General features: G+C 34.1%; 1 protein-coding gene across 2 annotated transcripts in view; it reads right to left on the bottom strand.

Annotated features, from left to right (window-relative positions):
- Positions 1–6326: 6326 nt before the first annotated feature.
- The window catches only part of LOC106465346 (disks large homolog 1-like), a 112492-nt gene continuing 107325 nt past the window's right edge, over positions 6327–11493 (bottom strand). For both annotated transcript variants that reach the window (XM_022393208.1, XM_022393209.1), the window contains 2 exons: positions 8298–8389; positions 6327–7653 (listed from right to left, as the gene is read on the bottom strand). In XM_022393208.1, coding sequence (XP_022248916.1) covers positions 7547–7653; positions 8298–8389 — 199 coding nt within the window. In that variant the 3' untranslated portion in view covers positions 6327–7546. The remainder of the gene's footprint in view (positions 7654–8297; positions 8390–11493) is intronic.

Genomic DNA, 11493 nt, shown 5'->3' with positions numbered 1-11493 from the left:
TAGCTAGTCAACATCATCTACTACCAATTATTGGGCTACTCTGTTAGACCAAATAGTGGGATTTGACCATCACTCAAACAGCACAACACAATTTATTTTTTGGCATTAATGGGACACAAAACATAGAACCTCATAAAAACACTCTAGTATGCTAACAACAAGACTGTGTTTGGCCCCCACATACAAATTATTGTGTATAAAAATTTTATCTTATTTATTTTCTTGTGCCATTTTCTTTTCCTTTTTTACCATGTTGGCTATATCTTTCTGCATAACATACTTTAAACCTTCTTTCTGCTGGATATCAGTGTAGCTGAATACTACATACATAACCTGTGCCACTTGTAGACAAAGTTGTCAGTGAAGACGATATGCTTTACTATTGTTATAAACCACAAAGACATAATTCTCAATCTGTGATGCTGCTAATTGTCCCCAGAGTTCTTAGGCAGAAGATAATTCAGACTTTGTATAATGTGAAAACTAAAGGCCACCAGGGTGTTTTGCCCAAACAAGCTAATTAGCAGAAGCAGTTTTTCTGGTGATATTCCTATCAAGGTATTCAATGGTTATGTAAATACTGTAACTTGTGTGCTGCCCAGAAGAAGGTACAGAGAATTTGATTCTTCATTACAGAGAAATAGTCCCAAATGTAGTTGTGTATGGTATTGAACGGGTTGAATATGGGCACACTGCCATGTCAGTTGTACCATGATAGGCTGGCAAAATGAATAATACAAACTACCAAGTGGATGCTTTCAAAGTTTATTTCTAAATGAAATGGCAGGGACGAACAATTACCACACATCATGATGGCATATTGTGCAATAGAACAGAAGCCGACTGGTCACTCATGAAACTTGTTCAAACTTGGCCATTAAATACTTTCTGTGGACATTATGTTTGGTTCCCTACTACTACAGATATGTCAAGTGTCCACAGGAATATTTGGAGTTGTGGCAGAATAGATGTTATGATAAGACAGTGAAGGAATGAAAGCTGAACATAGAGACTGTGTATAAGTTTGGTATGTGTTTGTTGCATTTAAGCAAGTCAGATCTGTCTTTAATGGTCATCATCTCCTTTTTAGACAGCTTAATCCATCAAACTGTGAGCTGCAATAGTGTTGTAATATGTATAAGCACATTTAACATACTGACTGGCTCAAGCCTATTTTCCCTGACAAGCCTTTCAAGTAATGGTTGGATTACAAATCAAAGGCAGAAGAAACTGATCGCAACTCAGAAGAATAAACAACAGTGGAAAAGTGGCAAGGCAGCTCCATTGAGTGGTCATGATGCTGACAGAATGGTCACTTGATTGAACAATCAATGACTGAAGGGAAATGGCATTCTTTACTTTCTGAATTAACAAACATAATTTTATTTAAATTGTGTAATAACTGCTTGATTACAATACAATTGGTATATGTTAGTAAATGTAATGTCTAGAACATCAATGATTGGCATAAATGCAATTGATTGCTAAAAGTCTGAAAACAGTTGTCAATTGAAAATGTATTATAACTCTTGTTTTTTTTTTTAGTTATCAAGTAGTATTTTTCAGTAGGATGCATGCAACACATTGTTTAATAGTTACTTGATTACAGTATAGGTTGGACAGTTGATGCTATTAGTTGGAAGGACTCAAACATCAACACTTGGCATGACTGGAAATGATTACTAGTATTTCTAATACATCTTTATGTTATAATTTTATTAGCAGTTGTATTATGTTACTAGGGGAAAAAAAAACACGAGGGTCACTTGTGTATACGGAAGCATTGCATTTAAGTAGTATTATGTGAGATTTGTACAAGTGTATTCTGAAAAACCATGGTGAAAATTACCCTTGTTTACTGAATTTTGCCTGTATTTGTCTTTCTGTTATGCCAGCTGTGGTAGGTGGATCAACTCATAGGTAACAATACAATATGGAAATAGTTTGGCAGCTAATGTTTTTAGCCATTTACAACAGTGAATGTATTGATTTATGCTATAGTGCAGTTTCTCAACCTTTTGTACCTCGAGGTCCACTTAGTTATTTAGCAGAATAGTAAAGGCCTACATATGTAGTTGATGATTCATTATTTTAAGGCAGTTACAGTTGTCCCAACCCATGGTGACCCATAATTGCACATCTCATGTCCCACCAGTTGAGAATAACTGCTGCAGTGGACAGTCCAAATATCAATCCAGGTTGGATGAATTTCAGCTGAAAAGTTTGGATAAATTTTGCCTGTGATGATTTATTTCATGATGTTGAGAGAGAGATTTAAGTTTATCAACTCATTGATCGCTGTGCTGTGATGAATAGTTTGGCTATTGAGACATATCAGGTGAGTAGTAGCTAATGCCACCATGGTTAATGTATGTAGGTCACCAGACAATCTATAAGATACTATAAGCATATATGATAATACAAAATATATATATTTGTGTGTATATGGTTATATTTATGTGGTTTTGCACACATATACTGTCAGTACATATGAAACTATTCATGTTTGTTGAAAATACATAGAGAACTGTGGCTTAAGCCATATGATAGCAAATTATGGTGTACCCAATAATGTCATGGATGTTTGTGGGATATATTTTCAGTTTTAGATACTGTAATATTCACATCTACTGGATTCTTCATCGGAGGGATGAAAGTACCAAGAGGAATTACACTAGAATAAGTTAAGCATGTTGCTTTTGATAATGTTAAGGAGGAGCATGTTCAATTGAACCCATTTGAAATATTCATAAGCAAATTACATTTACTGAAGAAAGTGAAACCTACTAATAACTGCTTATGTGTCATAACAAAATAAAGCTTAGTTTACCACATATTTTCATTGATTTTCATGTATCATGCAGATTGAAGTATCTTATAAGCATGCAGTTTTACTGAACATTTTCTTTCTTGATAAACGTTGCAGGTAGAGCACATGCTAGTGCTGACTGCAATTGTATTGTCTGAGGTGATAATTGACATCTGTTCTACTTCCTATTGTTGCTTCAATTGTACTATGCTTATATTGGAACAAAGTCATTTAGAAGTGAGATGTTTGTGTTAATAGATTTTTATGGTCATATGCTAGAGGCTAGTGCTTGTACAAAGGCTAGCCTGATTTCAGTTATTTAATTTGTATAGGTTAAATTCCATGTAATTTTGAATCCATCTTTTTTCATTGGAACAAGGCTTCATTTTCATAATAACTAGACAATAAAGGAAAATTAATGTGTATGTTGTTGGTATAGCTATGTTATTTGGGCTTGGCTCTGGCAAGATTCCAGTGATAGGCCATATTGGTATATAGGTTAATTCTATGTCCCATACAAAACCTGTTGGACCAGTGCATTCACAAGTTCTTTGGAGACATTTCAATAGATAACATACATGTACACATGTATGTCTGTATAAATGAACCTTGACCAGAGAAATATTTTTAACATTTCATATCTAAAATTGTAGATTATAGTTGTATCTAGGATATTCCAACTTTCAAACCTATAAGTTGAACCTCTAAACAATCAGAAACTGAATTAATCAAGAATTTTTAATCCAGATTTTCTTCTATATAACCCATACAGCTACTTTGTCTTTCTAGCTCTGTTGATCAGTAGATTATTTGCCTTGTCTGACCTGCCTCTTTTTTCACTTTTGAAAATGGAAGGAAAATGATTTATTCAGCAATATGGGAGACTACACAGTAGTCCCCAAGACTCCAAAGGCTGCCCTTGACCTATTTGGCCAAATAAGAGCCCAAGGAGAAATGTTTGCTACTCTTGGACAGTCATGAGACATAGCCTCTTGGAAGAAAACAAGCAATTTGCCCTGACACTATGACCCTGGATTACATGGTAGAATCAAGCCAGTACAGTCAATGCCACTTTAATCAGCAGTTTTCAGGTGGAAGATGATTGTCATATACATCCTCCAAAATGTAAACCTCCTGCAGTATCAAAACCAAAAAAGAATTTCTCCAAATTAATATCTGGTAAAACATGAAACGAATTTTTGAAAAGATAATGAACCACCTATACCAGCACTTCCATAGTGAATATTGTGGCCTTCACCTTGAATACTGCACCATCAGTGATCCAAGCACCATCGTGGCATACATTTCAGCAACACAATGAATTTCTGATGTCAGTAAAGACAACAATACCAACCTAGACCATGTAACAGAAAGAGGAAGGCAACTGCAAGGGCTGGGTGAAACTGATGAACCCAAGGTGATTGAAGTGCTTGCCAAGGCCAAGAGGTACCTGGCAAAGGTGACACGAAATTATACAAGTGAAAGTTTCATACTTAAGTGGCTGTAAAATGTATTGAATCTATTGAAACAGTCCTGTACATATGATATCTGGGTTTCTCAGTAATGAGCTTGAAGGATTTGCAGTGCTAAAATTTGAGGTCTGATCCAAACAGCATGATACAATACCAGTTGATTTGAGTAAAGTAATAACCTGTGGGGCAATCAGTTTATTATGTTTAAGGAGTTGATTAGAATAGGGCAAACTTCATGTTAAAATTGCAACATATTGAGTAGACTGTTTGTGCTAGTTGCTGACAAAAAATCTGTGAATGGCATTTCAATGCAGAGTCCAGTACTGCTGAGATGCTGGTGATAGGGTCATATTTCAGTATTCATTGATTTGTTGAGGCTATGTTTAACTATACATGTGTAGCAAGTTCTTATGGTCAGGTATTGAGCATACCGCCATTGTTGGTAAACAAGTACACATGTTCTCCAAGGATGGCTTGTACTGTTGGGCTCCAAGTACTGTGGGATATAAGATAAAGTGGTCATGGAATAAAATATCGTGATGTATCGGTGCATCATCACAGCACTACACAACAGTTGTGGTGCAGCTTAGCACTAAAAAAAGGGTTTGTGCGAGCTTTTTTTGTTCACCCTGGAGCTGAAAAAAAAGCTACAGGCACAGCAGTATCTTATCAGTAATGATTTAAAAACAAAATCAATTGTAGCAGTAGTGCTCAGGTAAACCACAAATCTGAGACTATACATTTAATCATTTACCATCTGTAGTAAATGATTCTTTCAACCATTTATAAAAATCTTGCATTGGAAATAGTTATAGTTCTGTTTCATTTTTTTCATTTAGAAGTTAAATCTTCTAGTCTTTTGAGCTAAATGATTCATAGATGGAGAAGTGATGTAATATTCTGATGAATTTTAAAAATTCTCTGCATAGAATGTAATTTTAAGTTCCTATAAATGTTTATTGTGAAACTGAGCAATAAATTCAACAACAGTATTGATACATGTTGATGAAGGTATAATAAATTCTACTTTTCTAAATGTGGAATCCTTTAATTTACTTATACTCATATTACCTGCATAGCTTTTTAAATACTATTAAATATCTATTATATAGGTAAAATGGATTACACTTCAAAAAAAAAAGCCAGATGTCATTCAGAAAAATGTTGTTCAGTGTTTTCCAACCTAAGAAATGTGAATGATGCTAACTTTACACAGTACTAATATGTGTTTTGAACCTCTGACCAGACCATAGTTTTTTTATTCCTATCCTAAGGTGGATTATTATTTGTAAATAGCAACAGACAGACAAAACAGCATGAGCATATTATATGCACAACATTGGTTCTTTTTTACAGTTTAGGTTAAATATTCCACTCCTAATAGTATAATAATTTTGGGGTTTAATCTTTTTTGTTTTGCTTTCACTTTATATGGCACAAAATAATCAATCTTTTTTTCTTACTTAGATTTAAATGATTGAAAGGGTATGTTATTCTAATACATGAATATGCAATCTGTGTTTTGGTTTAAATTATATAACAAATCTTATCGATATTAACTGAACTTACATGATAAAAAAGGCAGCATTACTGTTAAAATGGAAAACCAGTTCCTTACCATGTTAAACACCAGTGCTTCTCAACCATATACAATATCAATCGCTCCTATAAGTTTTTCACAACAGCTCACTCACCCCCAGTTCGAAAATAGAAAAAAAAAAGTACTAAATTAAAATGCAAAATTCTTTATGACTTAAATATACATTAAACTACAACTAGAATAAATACAACATAAAATAAATGTATTTATTAAACTACAACTAGAATAAATAATAACAACTAATGACATTTTTTGCTCTTGAATTTGTTATATAATTGATAATACTCAGTCACCCTGCCATTCACTCCAATAATTCTCATTCACCTTGATTCTGATCTCATTAACACCTTGGTGAACCATTCACCCAGTTGAGAAGCACTGATGTATAGGACTGAAAAAAAAAAGAAAATGGAATAAACATGAAAATAATCAATAGAATTCTCTCTGTGCTTTTAATATTCACATACAGTTACAAATTTACAGTTAAACACCAACAGTTTATATACACAGCTGGGTTCCAACAAGCCTTCACTTATTCTCCTACTTTTATACTTTTTTTAAAATAAATTATTTATTAAAAATATAACAAAATGTATGGCTTTAACAAGATAGTAAACAAAGAGACAAGAGAGAAAGTATTACCAGTTACCTTTATGCTTTCATTATACATTACATATGGATAATGTGTTCAGCCTACTATTAGCAATGAGAACTATACTGGTATTATTTTAAACATAACTTCTAGCATTCGCACCAATTCATATCTTGCCACTACATGTTTTGCAAGATTACTTTGAGTAAATTCAGGAATAAGAAGAACACTTAAAAGTTTGGTAATTATTTTCTCAAGTTTTGAAATACAAGTTCAATGTGTAACTTTCATCCCTCTCTAGTACTTATATAAAAGCATAAAGTTTTTGCATTATCTCACTGTCTAATTTTTTTCATAGCTTGATTTTGAATGTATAGCATGTATTTACATGCTGTTTTTATCATTCTTTTTCTTTATCAAGAAACTTCATTTCCACAAAATGTTCTAAAAATGCACAGTATCAAACCCAGGAGTTTTTAACTACCATGATTCAGTTTTTTAAAGAAAACTACAAAAAGTTGGTTCTCAAAAAACCTATTCACAACATGATTCAAAGCACAAAACAAATAATAAAGGTTATTATTAAACATGAATTGTTATGATTATACTATTATGAAAGGAGTTTGGAAAGAATTTTACAGGAACGAATGAGAAAGCCAACTGATCCACTGAAGAATATCACTACAAGTTTTGGCATAGAGAATCTTGCAACATAACTTTACAAAAAGCAAAATATGTGTAACTCCAGTGTTTGCTTACTGATAATGATCATTTAATACAATTTTCAATCAGCTGTATGTAGCTTATTACATTGCCTAAATATGAGGTTTATTTATGAAACTATGCATTCCATCCCCATCCACACCCCTCCAATGACAATAATCACGCAGCATATTTGAGAGACCTCTTTTGCTCTTATTAAAGGATTTGACAAATACAACAAAAGAGGTCAAGTCAAATTAAAGGCAATGAGGTGTGACAATGGCAACAAAAGATGCCTAGTCAATTTCTTTGTCAACACACTTTTTATATAAATATAACATGAAGACCCTCCAATTGTGGGTAGGGGGTGCTCAGAGTTTGTCCTTGGCTGCTATCCAAACAGTGGGACCATTCTGCTTTTCAATAACTTGTTTCACCCTTGCATAGATCTCTTCTGGGGTATCTCCTTGAACAACAGCTAAAAAACAGAAAAATCAACACACTTGTTATAATACAGAATTTGAACAAAACTTATATTATAATACTTTTGTAATAATGAAAACAATGTTTTTGTTAGGAGCAACTTCTCCAAAACATAAGAAGAAATACAGGATGTTTTATCCAAGTACGTATTTGAAATTCAAAAGAGTTGTTTCCAGTTCTCAGAGCATATATTAATAACTTTATTCACTCTTGTTCTTTCAAAAATGTTACCAAACTTTTACATATTTATTTTGCAACTTTTATCTTCTTTTACAAAGTATGGCAGACCCAAAATTATGTTCGCAAGCAGTTTCATTTAATCACTGATAATTATATACAGAACACTTGAAGGTTTCTTATCCTTTTAGCTAATGTACAGATCGTTTTTTTTTTAAATCTTTACTAAATTTCCAAACTTTAATCATCTAAATCACACATTAGATTTTATCTTTTAGCCTCTTGAATTCACATAATTTCATATCAGAAATAAAACTGTGTTTGAAAGCATCATCATTTGTATATTTCTTTAATGTATGATTATTCTAAAGGTGTTTAAAAACAGCCCAAATATTCAAATAAGTAAAACTGGTAGAAGCAGAGGGAGCTTCAAGCTTTGACTAAAGTAAGAAAACATTATACCTGTAAAATATTCTGAAAATTCCTGCTCAAGTTTGATTGCTCTGTCATAAGTTTTTCTAGCTTGTTCTTCAGTCACTTTTTTGTTAACATTCCTGAAAGATAATAAGTTCAAATTCATACCTTATTCTCCAAAATATTACTCACTTGCATTTATCACCTTTTTTTTCATGGTTGAACTAATTATTATCTAGATAATCTAAGTACCATGCTGAAGGTTATTTCACTAAATCAAGAAAAAAAGCACAATTCTATTTTTATTACAATTGATTTCAACAGCCATATTTCTTTTATAACTCAAAGCTTTAATCAAGAGACTATTTTTTTTCTTTGCTATTGCAAATAAATAGTAAAATCTCTTCTGATATATGGAAAAAAAGAAATACTTTCCATCTTTATTCTGAGCTAACAAAAATTGTGAGCCATGTTGGGCTTAAAAAAGTAATGCTATAAGTGAGGGCATGGGCCACTCTTTATAGCTGCAAGGCATGAAGCATGTAACTCCCAAACCATAACAAACCTGTTAGCAGAATTAAGTGGACATACACTTTCAGGTGGAATACATTTTCAGAGTTTGTATATTTTGCCATGTGGGAATGCCACTTACTGAATTAAGTGGACATACACTTTCAGGTGGAATACATTTTCAGAGTTTGTATATTTTGCCATGTGGGAATGCCACTTACTGAATTAAGTGGACATACACTTTCAGGTGGAATACATTTCCAGAGTTTGTATATTTTGCCATGTGTGAATGCCACTTACTGAATTAAGTGGACATACACTTTCAGGTGGAATACATTTTCAGAGTTTGTATATTTTGCCATGTGGGAATGCCACTTACTCTATGCAGATTCTTCTTCTGACATTTTCTCTGTAAGCTGTTAGTTTGCCTGCAGAAATGCCTGTGGGTGGAGTTTTTCCAAGGTTGTATAACACTTTTGAAGTTTTTCTACAGCAATGTATATATTACAGGAATGGCTATACACAAGTTTTGTCATAAAGGTGGTGTTTGTCAAGGCCCATGTAGCTAACATGATGCTACCCATCTTGTATGAAAGGGACATTCAGTAGAAAACTGTGGGCTCCAAGATGGTACATCACCACATGTTACAAGTACTGGGAAGGACCAGTTATTTAATGGTTTCAATAAAAGAATCATCAGTAGGGATTCCCACATAATTGGCCATCATGGTCACCAGATTTCACATCTGCAGATTTCTGGTTGTGGATCTGTCTGGAAACATTGGTGGTGTAACGTCGTAACCATCTGCAGATGACTGTTGACCTTAAGAATAGAATTTGGCATCACATTCCTGTTATCCACAGTAGTCAGTTGCACAAAGCTGTGTACCATGTATTACCATTTACTAAACTCTTATTGATAATGATGGCAGACATTTCAAACACTTAGTGGAATCATACCACATTTCTTTCACCAACCTTAAGAACAACTGGATAATCTACACTTTGTCCCTAAGTAGTGTGAAACAAATATTCTTCAGAATCTGTCTTGGCCAATTAAGAGCTATGGCCATGAATTCATATGAACTGCTCTGGGTTGTCTGAAAATTAGCATGACAGACAGGCTCCAAAATCTCACTACACATAGAGTTGCTTTGCAAGAGGTATGGTAGTCTATTTCATCAGATGTGCACCAAAAATTGGTGGCAAGTGTTAAAATAACAAGAATCCAGACTGTGATTAATGCTAACTGAAGGCCCCCACAGATGAAACATGACATCCTTCTTCTGAAGGGCATAAAGAATTTATATTTACGATATTAATGGGTATTTATATATTCATATAGCTGAAAGTATTGTTACGTATCTGCTTGTTTGGTTGTTTCTGGTAGAAATTATTTTCAAGGATCTTCAGTGATACAAGTCCTTTCTTAATTAAACCAGTTTATTCTTCCTCGATACAAACTTTTAGTACATAGTAGTTCCACAATCAGAACGTTTCTCGTCACTTTAAACTGAACAACTTTTATAATACACACTATAAATCACAGCAATTCACAATATCTATCCCCGCTGGCTTTCTCTGCCAGGCTTATATACCAATGAAAACGCATTTCCAACATTCAAGGACTTCCCCAATAATTCGAGAAACTCCTCACGCATGATACCAGCGTCATGTTACTTCCGCTGTTGTAACACTGCCCCTTCCTTAGTGTTGTTCATCCCAAACAACAGCCACTTACATTAAACCAATAGATAATTAACAATAACTTAATTAAATGTACAGGATTTACAAATACAAAATTAAAATTCAACAAAGTCTCTTAATTTTACGGGACATATCTTCTTCCGTACTTGTCTCCGTCTCGTTGGCTTTTGCTTCATGTGGGATTCATCTACTCAATCAGGAAATGTCCCATTATCGGTAGCAGTCACATTAGTGGTAGTAACTTCATTAATGGCTTCACTGTTTTCCTTCTCAAAACTGGGTAGAGTTTCTCAGAGTTTTTCAGGTGACACGTCTTCAGTAGCATCATTTGTTCCATTGTTCACTTTGTTCCAACTGAAATATCCTGGACCGTGATAATGCCAAAGCCTGTTGGCATGCACCACCTTTGGCTTACCTCGCCAACCACATTTTATTCGGAAAGTCATGTCTGAGAGATGATCCACTATGTCTTCTCCATAGGAAGGCCCATGGAGAAGACAACTTAGGAGACTTCCCTTTGGTCTTCCTGGGATTATATAACCACACTTTGTCTCCTGGTACAAAGCTGACTTCAGTAGATTTCTTATCATAACATAGCTTCATGGAATCAGCAGACGCTTTTAAGTTTGAATGCACTTGATGATGAATATCATCCATCCTTTTAGACAACACTTTCACGAAGTCTGCCACATTTTTAAGCAACTCTTCTAAAGGTGGGCGTCCTGTTTTCAGGTACACTGGCAACAGAAGTTCCCGAACAAACATAAACATAAACTATCAACAGCGAAGGGAGTAAGACATCCTAGTTATATTGGCAGCTATTACAAATGTTTGCCGTATCCTGTCCCAGTGTCCAGTTGTACTTTCCTACCATCCCATCAGACTGTGGGTGAAGTGGCGTTGTCCTGGTCTTTTGTATGCCAAACAACTTGCAGCATTCATTGAACACAGCTGATACAATGTTACGGTGTTGATGAGAATGCAGATCGAATGGCATAGAAAAAGCTGAAGAAGAAATCACTAATAA

The sequence above is a fragment of the Limulus polyphemus genome, unplaced genomic scaffold, assembly GCF_000517525.1.
Source record: "Limulus polyphemus unplaced genomic scaffold, Limulus_polyphemus-2.1.2 Scaffold1916, whole genome shotgun sequence".
NCBI lineage: Eukaryota > Metazoa > Arthropoda > Merostomata > Xiphosura > Limulidae > Limulus > Limulus polyphemus.
The sequence above is the reverse complement of the archived record's forward strand: the minus strand, read 5'-3'. Positions and strand labels throughout refer to the sequence as shown.